Consider the following 15,207-nt stretch of genomic DNA (forward strand, 5'->3'; position numbering starts at 1 on the left):
TTATATATAGGTGTTAATATACAATTTGCTAGTGGTGATTGCAAATATATAGACTATTATGGTAAAAGTAAAATAGAAACATGAAGAAAATATTTATGGTCAGTGTGATGAATAATAGATGAAATTTTAAAAGCCTTATTTCATAATTTAAAAAATTATGAAATAATAATATAAAGTATGATAGCAAACTTTTAATAAATTCATTTTGAACATCTAGGACAGAAAGTTGTTGAAAACAGCATGAGAACTATTATCTGTTTTCTTTGAGTCAATTTTTAAGGATGCTTTTACTTTTTTTATTTTTTATTTTTTTTAAAATATATTTTATTGATCTTTACAGAGAGGAAGGGAGAGGGATAGAGAGGTAGAAACATCAATCAGCTGCCTCCTGTACAGCCCCTACTGGGGATGTGCCCGCAACCAAGGTACATGTCCTTGACCGGAATCGAACCTGGGACCCTTCAGTCTGCAGGCTGACGCTCTATCCACTGAGCCAAACCAGTCAGGGCTCTAAGGATACTTTAAAAAAAAAAAATTCTAGTTCTGGCCCGAGCTGGTTTGGCTCAGTGGATAGAGCAGCAGACTATGGACTGAAGGGTCCTGGATTTGATTCCAGTCAAGGGCACATGCCTCGGTTGCGGGCTTGGTCCCCTTGTGTGGGGAGGATTCTCTCTCATCATGATGTTTCTATCTCTCTCTCTCCCTCTTTCTTCCTCTCTGAAATCAATAAAAAAAATTTTTTTTCAAAAAGCAAATCTTTTAAAAAAATTCTAGTTCTGTTTTTAAATGTTATTAATAAATATTTTTAAATTTATATATGCTAATCCTTTTAAGAATTTCTTTTTAAATTTAATTTATTCAATCCTATATTGCTCTAATCTGTTTCGTCAGCTCACTTATTTACCAATTCACATTAAAGAAGCCTGCACTGTATATGTGAAATTCCTACTGCTATAACCTAGATCATTGATTTTTAGAGAGAATGCAAGGGAGGGGAAGAGACACAGAGAGAAACATCGATGTGAGAGGGCACATCGATTGGTTGCCTCCCGCATGCACCCCCACCGGGGCCAGCTCTCCAGCCTACAATCAAGGTATGTACCCTTGACCAGAATCGAACCCATGACCCTTCAGTCCTTGGGCTGACACTAACCACTGAGCAAAACTGGCTAGGGCTAACCTAGGTTTCTTTTTTTTTTTTAATGTAAATTTTTTATTGTTTAAAGTATTACATAAGTCCTTTTTCCCCCATTGACCTCTCCCCGGCTGCTCCCACCCCCCAGCACATGCCCTCACCCCCCTACTGTCTGTGTCCAATGGTTATGCTCATATGCATGCATACAAGTCTCCCCGGCTGCTCCCACCCCCACCCCCACCCCCCACCTTCCCTCTTAGGTTGGACGGTCTGTTCGATGCTTCTCTGTCTCTGGCTCTGTTTTTGTTCATCAGTTTATGATGTTCACTATATTCTACAAATGAGTGAGATCATGTGATATTTATCTTTCTCCAACTGGCTTATTTCGCTTAACATAATGCTCTCCAGGTCCATCCATGCTGTTGCAAATGGTAAGAGTTACTTCTTTTTTATTCCATTGTGTAGATCTACTACAGTTTTTTAATCCACTCATCTGCTGATGGGCACTTAGGCTGTTTCCAAATCTTAGTTATTGTATATTGTGCTACTATGAACTTAGGGGTGCATATATCCTTTCTGAAGGTGTTTCTGATTTCTTGGGCTATATTCCTAGAAGTGGGATTACTGGGTCAAATGGGAATTTCATTTTTAATTTTTTGAGGAAACTACATACTGTGTTCCACAGTGGCTGCATCAGTCTGCATTCCCACCAGCAGTGTACGAGCAGTGCTTTTTCTCCACATCCTCACCAGCACTTGTCATTTGTTGATTTGTTGATGATAGCCATTCTGACAGGTGTGAGATGGTACCTCATTGTTTTGATTTGCATCTCTCAGATGATTAGTGACTTTGAGCATGTTTTCATATGTCTCTTGGCCTCTGTATGTCCTCTTCTGAAGAGTGTCTATTTAGGTCCTTATCACATTTTTTATTGGATTGTTTAGCTTCTTTTTAAGTTGTATGAGTTCCCTGTAAATTTTGAAGATTAAACCCTTATAGGATATAATATTGGCAAATACTATGTTCTCCCATGCAGTGGGCTTTCTTTCTTTTTTTAAAAAAATATATTTTATTGATTTTTTACAGAGAGGAAGGGAGATGGATAGTTAGAAACATCAATGAGTGAGAAACATCGATCACCTGCCTCCTGCACACTCCCTACTGAGTATGTGCCTGCAACCAAGGTACATGCCCTTGACCGGAATCGAACCTGGGACCTTTGAGTCCACAGGCCGACACTCTATCCACTGAGCCAAACCGGTTAGGGCGCAGTGGGCTTTCTTGATGGTTTCTTTTGTTGTGCAGAAGCTTTCAATTTTGATGTAGTCCCATTTGTTTATTTTCTCCTTAGTTTCCATTGTCCTAGGAGCTATATTGGTAAAGATATTGCTATGACATATGTCTGCTATTTGCTTCCTATGGATTCTTCTAAGATTTTTATGGTTTCCCGTCTTATGTTTAAGTCCTCTATCCATTTTGAGTTTATTTTTGTGTATGGTGTAAGTTGGTGATCTAGTTTCATTTTTTTGTATATATCTGTTCAGTTTTCTCAACACCATTTATTGGAGAGACTATCTTGACTCCATTGTATGCTCTTGCCTCCTTTGTCAAATATTAATTGAGCATAATGGCTTGGGTTGATTTCTGGGTTCTCTGTTCTGTTCCATTGGTCGATATGCCTGTTCTTGTGCCAGTACCAGGCTGTTTTGAGAACAGTAGCTTGTAATATTGCTTGATATTTGGTATTATGATCTCTCTAATTTTATTTTTCTTTCTCAGGATTGCTGCCTGCTGTCAATCTTAATCTCTCCAGTGTCTGTTTCTGACTGGACAGGACTATGGGTGGGAAGGGTGCTGTGTTGCTTTCTGGTACTGAAAGGCCTCTCTTCAACCCAGTGCCTGAGGGCTCTTTGGGGCTATTCAGAGTTTGTGTGTCCTTTGTACAGCTTAGGGTGTAGTCTGGGTGTGGCTGTATTAGCTGCCTTGAGGCTGCTGGGAGGGGCTGTCTCTTCAGGAGAAAAATGGCTGCTTAGTTCCAGAGGGTCAGGAATGTCTCAGTGCCAGATTCCTGGTCATCTCTCCCCGACCCACTCACCTCCACAACCTCTCCCCATACTCCACAAGTCCGTACCTCCACCTGCATCGCAGCCACGGCTGAGTGTTTGTATTTGAAAGGTCCTTTGAACTGGGTTTAGCAAATAAAAGTAAAGACAAGACAGAGGCAAAACAACCACACGACTGCTAGTTTCTCTTCCTCTGGCACTGCACAGCTGGAGCAGTTCTTCAGGCTGCCTTTCTGGGCTCAGCCTCTCTGGCTGTGGACTTGATCTAGAATCCCTTGCTGCCAGCAGCCCTGTGGACTTCCTTTCCACAGTAGGATTTTACGCTTGTCCCCAAGGGATGTGGACTTGGTGCTGTGCAGCTTCCTTCTGAACCTCTAGGCTCAGTGGTCTCAAGACTCTCTTCAGCCCAGATCCCTGATCCTACAGTTCTCCAGGCATCCTCTGCCCTTCTCAGCTGCAAATTGTCTCACTAGCTGTGTCTAGTTCACCAATTCCAGGTGGATGTTATTTGATTTAGATGCTCCTTCTGTCTGCCCCAGGATAAGGCTCGGGACATGTCTGCCTATTCAGCTGCCATTTTTCCCTCCTAGATTTATTATAATCTAAATTTTTAGTGTGGTAAATGGCAATTGTAGTTTGACAGAGAATTTCATTATTTATATTAATGGTCCTTAGTGGATAAGGTGTCTTAATGCTTGCTATTAAGTGGGTTTCATAAGATAAAGTAAAAGCTGGGGGTTACTCTTAAGTTTCCAGACTTGGGTAGGGAAAATCTTCAAATTAATAATGATTTAATATTTAACTTTATATTTCTTAATGCTTTCAGAGCAATTTATCTCTCAACAACTTGTTTCTGAGTCTGTTTTGTCCTTAAGTGTTTTGTACTCATTAAGCAAACTTGGAAAATAAGTTTAAAAAAATGGTTTCTCCCCTATACAGTAATTTCTTATTAAAGCAGAAGTGTATACTGAATTAGTGAATACTGAACTTCCTAGGGGAAATACAGGGTTAGATTCCTTAGAACCTCTGATTACAACAGTTCCATCCGCCAATCAATACATAACCTTGTTTTATGTGTGTTTCTGTTTAAAGACATTTCATTTAATATGTGTTTTTAACTCATTAACATTGATCCATGGCCAACAGCACTATATCTCATGCCTGAAAAAGCTTAATTATAAGATGCCTATTTTCTACATAAGCCTTCTTGTGCTTAGGAACACTAGACGGCACTTCAGCTCTATGCATGGGGGCTATTTTAAATGGTGAGGTCACCAACTAAAAGCACAAAAAATGCAAAGAAGTGGCACCAAGTAGATTAAAAAAAGACACCATGGTTTGGCTGGTGTGGCTCAGTGGCTGAGCGACAACCTAGTAACCAAGAGGTCACAGGCTGATTCTCAATGAGGGCACATGCCTGGGTTTGCGGGCTTGATCCTTAGTAGGAGGTGTGCAGGAAGCAGCCAAATGATGATGTTCCTCTCTCATTGACATTTCTGTCTCTCTCCCTTCCTCTCTCTCTAAAAATAATAAAAACATATATATTTTTTAAAATATATTTTATTGATTTTTTACAGAGAGGAAGGGAGAGGGATAAAGAGGTAGAAACATTGATGGGAGAGAAACATTGATCAGCTGCCTCCTGCACACCTCCTACTGGGGATGTGCCTGCAACCAAGGTACATGCCTTTGACCAGAATCAAACCTGGGACCCTTCAGTCCACAGGCCGACGCTCTATCCACTGAGCCAAACCAGTCAGGGCAAAACATATATATTTATTAAAAGACACTTGTTTATGATATGAGAGCTGAAATAAGAAGGCAGACCATTGCCTTGCTTGACCTTAGCTGGAAATATGTGCATTTGGTGACTCAAATTTATTGCCACTCTGTACATGTCCATGAATGATTGTGAAAACACCTGGAGTATTGATTTTGGGGTTACAAATAAATTCTTGCAAGTAGGCAAATTCACAGATCTGGAAGCACCAGTATCAAACTGTACCTACAAATGGACCTGTAAGTAAATCTATCTTCAACTTTCACAGGCAGTTCATTTGGTTGTTTTTATTGCATGTCTGCTGTATGTCAAGAACTGATTTAGGTTTTAGAAATATAGCGATAAGCAGCCGGAGCCGGTTTGGCTCGGTGGATGGAGCGTCGGCCTATGGGCTGGGGGGTCCCGGGTTCGATTCCGGTCGGGGCATGTGCCTTGGTTGCGGGCACATCCCCGGTGGGGGGTGTGCGGGGGACGGCTGGTCGATGTTTCTCTCTCATCGGTGTTTCTAGCTCTCTATCTCCCTCCCTTCCTCTCTAGAAAATCAATAAAATATATTTTTTTAAAAAAAGAAAGAAAGAAATATAGCGATAAGCAAGACACATTCAGGTTTCTTGCTCTCCTAGAGTGTACATTTTAGTGGTTCAAAGGAAAAGTGAAAAAGACAGTCAAAGAAAAAAATTTTAAGTAATTATAGATTGTGAAGACTACCATGAAAAATAAAAAGAACAGTACAATAGGCAGTAATTGGTAAGACGGGTGTTAGTTTAGGTAGGACATTTAGGTAAAGCCTCTCTGAAGAACTGAAATTATAGCTAAGACCTGAACTTGAAGTGCAGGCCCTCTCAGGAGCACGCTTGTGCCCTTCCCATTCCTCTTTACATCCCCCTAGGCGCATTACCTTTCCCTTTCCCTCTTCTAAGCTCCAAGGGTCCTTCTTTTGCTTCTGTAGCTCGTTTCCTGAGCCTACAAAGCTCAGCTGGCTCACTTCTACTATCTCGGTAACTTTCTAAATAAACTTACTCTTATAATTTGAAAAAAAACACACACAAATCTGAAAATGAAAAGGAACCATATGTAAAGAGATGGACTAGTAACAGTGCAGATAGAGGAATTAACAAGTGCAAAGGGGAGATGGAGAAAAGTGTTCTAGGAAGTATCAGAAGCTCTATGTGCCTGGTCATAGTGAGCAGGAAAAGAACGACATGTAGATGAAGTTGGAGAGCCATATGTAAGGCTTTATAGGTAATTAGAAAGTAGCTTGGATTTTATTCTAAGCACAATGGAAGCCGATGATGATTTTAAGCAGTGGAATGATATGCTATGAATATTCTTGCATGCCCTGTTTTCCTATTCTCTATTTCTCTTTCTCTTTCTCGAGAAATACTTACTGCCCATTATATACGAGACCTCATCAAAGCCCAACTCTCAATCCCTCAAATACCTTATTTTAATGTAAATGTTTACTTTGATGGGAATAAAATACAAATGTCTGCTTAGAGATTGTAAAATGTTTTTATTGATTTCAGAGAGAGGAAGAGAGGGAGGGAGGGAGGGAGAGAGAGAGAGGGAAAGAAACAGAGAGAGAATCATCAATCAGCTGCCTACTGCAGGCCCTCTATTGGGGATCCAAACTGCAACCTGGGTATGTGTCCTGGCCTGAAATCAAACCATGACTTCCTGGTTCATGGGTTGATGCTCAACCACTGGGCAACACAGGCTGGGCTCTGCTTAATCTTCCCTCCACCTCTATCCCTGAGAGCCAAATATATTATTGATTAGTTTGAAAAAATGCAGCCTACTAGATTTGATTAAATCTTTAGAACTTGTCTTACATTTTAATTTTTACCTAAGTTGACTTATTTGATACTAGAGGCCCGGTGCACGAAATTCGTGCACGGAGAGGGGGTGTCCCTCAGAGCAGCCTGTACCCTCTCCAATCTGGGACCCCTCGAGGGCAGTCAGACATCCCTCTCACAATCCAGGACTGCTGGCTCCCAACTGCTCGTCTGCCTGCCTTCCTGATTGCCCCTAACCGCTTCTGCCTGCCAGCCTGATCACCCCCTAACCACTCCGCTGCCAGCCTGATTGATGCCTAACTGTTCCCCTGCCAGCCTGTTTGCCCCCAACTTCCCTCCTCTGCCGGCCTGGTCACTCCTAACTGCCCTCCCTGCAGGGTTGATCACCTCCAACTGCCCTCCCTTGCAGGCCGGGTGTCTCCCAACTGCCCTCCCCTGCTGGCCATCTTGTGGTGGCCATGTTGTGTCCACATGGGGGCAGGATCTTTGACCACATGGGGGCAGCCATATTGTGTGTTGGAGTGATGGTCAATCTGCATATTACTCTTTTATTAGATAGGATAGAGGCCTGGTGCAGGGGTGGGGGCCAGCTGGTTTGCCCTGAAGGGTGTCCCGGATGGGGGTTCCCTTGGGGCATGGGGCGGCCTGATCAAGGGGCCTGTGGTGGTTAGCAGGCCAGCCATGCCCCCTGGTGACCCAAGCGGAGGCCCTGGTATCTGGAATTTATTTTCCTTCTACAATTGAAACTTTGTAGCCTTAAGCGGAGGCCTGAGCCGGCCAGGGTGTGCGGAAAGCTTTGCTTCCTCCATTGCTGGGGGCAACCCAGGCCTGCTCTCTCCAGCTCTGTGGCTGCTGCCATTTCTGTTTGGATTTGTTTACCTTCTATAATTGAAACTTTGTAGCTTGAGTGGAGGCTTAGGCCTGCAAGGGTAGGTGGAAAGCTTGGCTTCCTCCGTTGCCTGGGAAACCTTGCTCTCTGTGGCTGTAGCCATCTTGGTTGGGTTTATTTGCATATCTGCTCCTGATTGGCTGGTGGGTGTGGCTGGTGGGCGTGGCTTGTGGGTGTAGCAGAGTTAGGGTCAATTTGCATATTGCTCTTTTATTATGTAGGATTGTCTTTATATCTCAACTTTTGGCTTTGGACATTAGGGCATTTCAGATCTCTTTATACTTACTAAAGAATTGTTCTCTTCCTTTTAGTATTTTCCCAACTGCTAGACTTCTGAGATTTTTCCACTGTGAAACTTCAGTCTCTGGAAATGATTGAGGAACTCTCAATTTAAAGGGAAATAAGACCACAATATGGGAGAGGCATCTATACACTTCACATGTCAGAGGCTGCTATGGTTTACATGTTTGTATTCCCCACCCCACCCCCAATTCACATGTTGAAATGCTAATGCCCAATGTGATGATATTAGGGTGTGGGGCCTTTGGGAAGTTCTTATGTCATGAGAGTGGAACTCTCATGAATGGGATTAGTGCTCTTTTAAAAGAGACCCCAAGGAGTTCCCTAGCCCCTTTCACCATGTGAGGACACAGTGACCTACATGTCATTTCTGGATGAAGGCCCTCACCCAACCATGCTGACACCCTGATTTTGGACTTTCAGCCTCCAGAACTGTGAGAAATAAATTCCTGTTGTTTGTAAGCTACCCAATCTATGGTATTTTGTTATGACAGCTTGAATGGAGTGAGACAGAGGCTGATAAATACACTTCTCTCTCTTAAACTTTTTATTTTATAACACACATGCAGAATTGAACAGATAAATTTTCACAAACTGACCCATACCTGTATAGAGAGAAACAAAACATTTCCATTCCTCTAGAAGACCCCCAATGTTCCTCAAAATGACAACCCTCCCAAGGCAAACTCCTTCTTCACTTCCAACATCAGAGAATAGTGTTGCCTGCTTATGAACTTTGTATAAATGGAGCTAAATAATATGTAGTCTTTTGTTTTGGGCTTATTTCACTTAACACACTTTATAATAATTATCCATATTGTTTTGTGTAGCTATGCTTTTTCATTCTCATTGTTACATAGGATTCCCACTAAGTGAATACATCTATCTACTGTTGAACATTTGAGTAGTTTCCAATCCCAATGCTGCAGTGAACATTCTTTTGCCTGTCTTTTAGTGAACATATTTACACATTTCTATTGTGTATATATCCAAGAGTTGAATTGTTGGGTCACAGGGTATGCATATGTTCAGCTTCAATTTATACTCCAGCGGTGTATGAGAGCTCTAATTGCTCTGTATCCTTGCCAACACTCTGTATTTTCTGTCTTTTTCAACTTAGCCATTCTGGTTGGTATGTAGTTATATGTATTGTGGTTTTATTTAGCATTATCTTGATGACTAATGAAGTTAAGCACCTTTTCATGTGATTGTTGGCCAATTTGGATATTGTCTTTTATTACATTCCTATTTAGGTCTTCTGTCCATTTTTCTATTGTGTTATTTGTCTTTTCTTATTGAGTCTATTTTTTAAATTTTTTATTTAGTGATTTTAGAGAGAGGGAGGGAGAGAGAGGGACAGAAACATCAATTTGTTGTTTCACTTGTATATCCATTCATTGGTTGATTCTTGTATGTGTCCTGACCCAGGATTGAACCCACAATCTTGGCATATGGGGATAATGTTCTAACTAACTGAACTACCAGCCAGGGCCTTATTCAGTGTATTTTTTTAAAAAACATTTTTATTGATTTCAGAGAGGAAGGGAGAGGGAGAGAGAGATAGAAACGTCAGTGATGAGAGAGAATCATCGATTGGCCGCCTCCTGCACGCCCCCCACTGGGGATCGAGCCCGCAACCCGGGCATGTGCCCTTGACTAGAATCGAACCCGGGACCCTTCAGTCCACAGGCTGATGCTCTATCCACTGAACCGAATAAGCCAGGGCTATTCAGTCTATTTTTATTGATTCTTATTTTAGTCATATTTCCAAATCTGTGAATATCATCTGCTATTAGAAGCATTTTTATTTTTTATGATCTTCAATTTAGCTATGCTTAAGTATGTCACATAATCAGTTTTTACTGCTACATCTACCTCCCGCCAACTGTAATAGAAGTCTGAAAAGGTAAGGGATATTAGTGACTTTTTCTAGAGCATAATCTTTCCCTAGACCCTTGATTATAATTAATTTGTATTTCTCCCATTTTCTTCCTTCTTTCCTGGCTTCTCAGTAGTGAATAAGTTGTTATTGAACAGAACTGAAGTTCTCTCTCCTTGACTGTTTTCATTGTCATTCATTACTTGATGTTATTTCTGATATTTTTGTACAAATAGGCACAAGAGAACAACAACTCCTTAAAGAAGAAGACAAAGTTTGTCAGTTTATACACAAAAGAGGGACAAGACAAGCTTGCAGTCCTGATCCCAGGTCGCCACCCCTGTGATTGCCTGGGCCAGAAGCACAAGCTGATCAATAACTGTCTGATCTGCGGGCGTATAGTCTGTGAACAAGAAGGTTCTGGTCCTTGCTTATTCTGTGGTACTCTGGTAATTGTTTATCTTCTGTTTTATTTTACTACTGTGTTTTGGTTTAATAAATAGGGACATTCACATCCCTAGTACTCTCTTTTTCATAGAAATTTCTTCCCTGTGATGTCCAGTAAACTGTGGTAGCAGGAATTTTTTTTAACAAGGTTTTATCCTAGTAACAAGGCCTATTAACTTCAATTGAAGAAAACTTTAGGGCCTAAAATGTCAAAAATGTTTGTCAAAGTCTTCAGATGTGGCTCACATCCCCAAAGGAACAGAACCATTGTGACACAGTCATTAAAGGTTTTGTTTCTAGGACAACTCTTTATAGTTCTGTATTGTCTGAGAGAATGATCCCAAGAGTGTAGCAGTAATGACTCTCTTACAAACACCCTAATGAGTTGTCTAAAAACTTTAACTATGCCAGCCCTGACCAGTGTGACTTGGTTTGAGCATCTTCCCATGCACCGAAAGATTGCCAGTTTGATTCCCGGTCAGGGCACATACCTGGGTTGTGGGTTCGATCCTGGGTGGGGTGGGGTGGGCGGGTCTTGTTTGTGTGTTTGGGGGTGGGTGGGTAGTTGATCAATATTTCTCTCATAAATCTGTTTCCTTCTCTCCCCCACACCCCACCTCCTCTGTCTCTCCCTTTCTTCTTCTCCCCCACTCCCTCCCCTCCTCTTCCTTCTCCTTTCTCTGAAATCAGTAGAACATATCCTTGGGTGAGAATTTTTTAAAAAAAAGCTTATTTTGCCAGTTGAGCTGGCTGGCCGAAGCAATGGCATTTGGTGTTGTTGAAGGCACCTATTTTATATTGCTTTGTTTTACCTTCTCTTTAATTGCTTTGTTTAGAGCTCTTAAGTTTTCGGTAGCCGAAACCAGTTTGGCTCAGTGGATAGAGCATCGGCCTGCAGACTGAAAGGTCCCAGGTTCCATTCCGGTCAAGGGCATGTACCTTGGTTGCGGGCACATCCCTACTAGGGGGTGTGCAGGAGGCAGCTGGTCGATGTTTCTCTCTCATCGATGTTTCTAGCTCTCTATCCCTCTCCCTTCCTCTCTGTAAAAAAATCAATAAAATATATTTTTTAAAAAAAGTTTTCGGTATACTCAGAAAACAAGCTGACAGAAAATGGATGACCTGATAAATGTAATGTGTACCATCAGAAATGTTTAGAAAATGGCAGAAAATATCCTCCCCTATGAAGCTTTCTCTAGAGAAACAAGCTACAGCTGCTGGCAGAAACTCTGTGTGCCACCAAGGCAACTACTAGGAAGTACAGCATTTTCTGTTAGATCCCTTGGAGATATAACAGTTCAAGAAACAGAGTAATGTAAAACAGATTGGCCTTGAAGCCTTGTAGCTTCATAAGCTTAGTATGAAACTGTTTTTAAGTAACCTCTTCTTTGCCTCCCTTCTTATAATTGCAGTGATTTTATAATAACCAGAACCTTTTTTTGCTCAATATATTCATTATTTTATAATGTTCAAAGGCAAAGAAATAATATATATATATATAATATATATATATAAAATTTATTTATTTATTTATTTATTTATTTTTATTTTATTTTTTTTAATATATATTTTATTGATTTTTTACAGAGAGGAAGAGAGATAGAGAGTTAGAAACATCGATGAGAGAGAAACATCGATCAGCTGCCTCCTGCACACGCCCTACTGGGGATGTGCCCACAACCAAGGTACATGCCCTTGACCGGAATCGAACCTGGGACCTTTCAGTCCGCAGGCCGACGCTCCATCCACTGAGCCAAACCGGTTTCGGCCAAAAATTTATTTATTTATAATAAAAGCTAGGCTAGATTTCACTGGTGATATTGTAATTTGCTTTTTTCTCTGCTTCTTTCTGATAAGGTATCTGCTTATAATTTCTCCTGTAAGACTTGAATTAATGACTAGAACTGGAAAGCTTTTTTAAAAAGAAAGTATTGAATATTTTTTCCAATATTCTCGATGGCAAATATTTCTCCTTTGAAAATAGGTTTTATATACGTGTGTGTGTGTGTGTGTGTGTGTGTGTGTGTGTGTGTGTGTATTTTAATTATCAAGCCATTCAGGATCACTTGCAGTGAGATCAGTTTTTTCTATGGTTCATGAAAGAAGGGAGAAATAGAAAGAGAAGGGAAAAACTCATTTGTATATATATTTTTTGGTATGTTTGTCAGAATAAAAAAGCACCAATAGTCTTATTTTTTTTATTGCCATAGCTAATGTGTAATTTAAGGTTACTTTGTAGGTATATCAAGCAAACAACATAAATAACTATGGTATCATGTGACTTTTATTACTATATAGGTATGTACTCGTGAAGAAAAGGATATTTTACAACGTGACTCGAACAAGAGCCAGAAATTGCTCAAGAAGCTAATGTCAGGTAGGCAGTAATCTTTTGATTAGATTACTGTAGTGATGGATATATTTTGTTGTATCTGTGTTTATTTCTCTTTCTCATATCCTGGTATGTAAGATGCAGTTTATTCACTCATTTATTCTATAAGCATTTATTTTTTTGAAAGTTATTATTAAAACCACATAACGTTGAACAAAAAAACAATAATGGTTTATAACCCGATGAGTAAGATACATCCTGAATTAACTAAATGGGGGAGAAGGGACAGCTCTTTCTCAGAAGAATTCTAATTAATAAAGTGAGAGGAGACTTCTAGTTAAGATGGTGGTATAGGTAAATGCGATACTCACCTCCCACAACCACATTAAGCCCTAACCGGTTTGGCTCAGTGGATAGAGCATCAGCCTGTGGACTGAAAGGTCCCAGGTTCGATTCCTGTCAAGGGCATGTACCATGGTTGCGGGCACATCCCCAGTAGGAGGTGTGCAGGAGGCAGCTGATAGATGTTTCTCTCTCATCGATGTTTCTAACTCTCTATCCCTCTCCCTTCCTCTCTGTAAAAAATCAATAAGATATATTAAAAAAAATTACAACGAAACTGCAGAACAGACGCATGACTATTCTGTTACAACCAATTTGTACTTCTTAATCCCTTCACCTTTTTTACCCAATCTCCCAAACCCTCTCCCATCTGGCAGTTGTCAAAATGTCCTCTGTATCTAAGTCTGTTTCTATTCTGCTTGTTCATTTATTTTGTTTTTTTAGATTCAGTTGTTGGTAGGTATGTATTTATTGCCATTTTATTATTCAAATTTTTGATTTTTTAAATTCATTTTCTTAAAGAAGATCCTTTAACTCTTAATATAATACTGGTTTGGTGCCGATGAACTCCTTTAGCTTTTTCTTATCTGGGAAGGTCTTCATCTGTCCTATGGTTCTAAATGATAGCTTTGCTGCATGAAGTAATTTTGGTTGTAGGTTCTTGCTTTTCATCACTTTGAATATTTCTTGCTAACCCCTTCTAGTCTAGGGGAGCTACCTCACAGGTAATGAACTCTTTTTTTCTTTCTGCTTTTAAGATTCTGTCTTTGTCTGTAACTTTTTGCATTTTAATTATGATGTGTCTTGGTGTGGGGCCTCTTTGGACTCAACTTGTTTTGGACTATCTGTGCTTCCTAGACTTGTATGTCTATTTTCTTCACCAGGTTAGGGAATTTTTTGGCATTTCTTTTTCAAATAGGTTTTTAATATTTTTGTCTCTCTCTTCTCCTTCTGGCACCCCATGATACAAATCTTGTTATGCTTGAAGTTGTCCCAGAAGCTCCTTACACTATCCTCATTTCTTCGTAGTCCTTTTTCTTTAAAAAAAACAACACTTTTTTTTTTTTTTTATTTCCAAGAGGAAGGGAGGGGTGGGAGAGAGAGAGAAAAAAAAACACACATCAATGATGAGAGAGAATCATCAATCGAGTGCCTCCTACATGTCCCCCAGCCAGGGATCGAGCCTGCAATCTGGGCATGTGCCGCAACTGGGAATCGAACCATGACCTCCTGGTTCATAGGTCGATGCTCAACCACTGAACCAGACCAGCCAGGCACTTTTTGCTGCTCTGATTATTTTGTGTTTCTTTTTCTGTTTATTATTTTTTCATCTTTATTGTTGAGAGTATTACAGATGTTCCTCTTTTTCCCCCCTACTTCCCCCCTCCACCTGGTTCCTGCCCCAGGCCTTCATCACTCTATTGTTTATGTCCATAAGTAATGCATATCTATCTATATAAAAGCCTAAGCAACCGGCTGACTGGCTGGTAGCTATGACGTGCACTGACCCACAAGGGGGCAGATGCTCAACGCAGGAGTGGAAACCACAGGCATGGAAACATGGGACAGACTGATGAATCTCAGAGGGAAGGGGGCCGAGGGAAGGGCGGGAAGAGATTAACCAAAGATCTTATATGCATACTAGAGGCCTGGTGCATGGATTCGTGCACCGGTGGGTCTCTCGGCCTGGCCTGCGGGGATCGGGCCGAAAACGGTAGTCTGACATCCCCCAAGTGGTCCCAGATTGCGAGAGGGCGCAGGCCAGGCCAAGGGACCCCACCGGTGCACAAATCCACCTCTAATATGCATATAAGATCTTTGTTTAATCCCTTCCCGCCCCCTCCTTCCCTCTGAGAATCGTCCATATGTTCCATTTCCATGCTTCTGATTCTATTTTATTCACAAGTTAATTCTGTTCATTAGATTTCTTATTCGTTTATTTTTTATGTTTAGATTCAGTTGTTGATATTTATTGCCTTTTTATTCATTTTTTAAATCTTTTTCTTCCTCTTCCTTTTCTTAGAGAATACCTTTCAGCATTTCATGTAATACTGGTTTGGTGGTGATGAGCTTCTTTAGCTTATTCTTGTCTGTGAAGCTCTTTATCTGACCTTCAATTCTAGATGATAGTTTTGCTGGGTAGAGTAATCTTGGTTGTAGGTCCTTGTTATTCATCACTTTGAATATTTCTTGCCACTCCCTTCTGGCCTGCATAGTTCTTATTGAGAAATCAGCTGACAGGCA

The 15,207-nt window shown here is 40.7% G+C and overlaps 1 protein-coding gene across 1 annotated transcript in view; it reads left to right on the forward strand.

The window, feature by feature from the left end:
• TRIP4 (thyroid hormone receptor interactor 4) overlaps nt 1–15,207 on the forward strand; it is a 78,919-nt gene that overhangs the window by 9,320 nt on the left and 54,392 nt on the right. The window contains exons 4-5 of the mRNA XM_079767787.1: nt 10,079–10,291; nt 12,588–12,666. Of these exons, the coding sequence (XP_079623913.1) occupies nt 10,079–10,291; nt 12,588–12,666 (292 nt within the window). The remainder of the gene's footprint in view (nt 1–10,078; nt 10,292–12,587; nt 12,667–15,207) is intronic.

This window comes from Cnephaeus nilssonii, assembly GCF_951640355.1.
Source record: "Cnephaeus nilssonii genome assembly, chromosome: 4".
In the NCBI taxonomy this organism is placed as follows: domain Eukaryota; kingdom Metazoa; phylum Chordata; class Mammalia; order Chiroptera; family Vespertilionidae; genus Cnephaeus; species Cnephaeus nilssonii.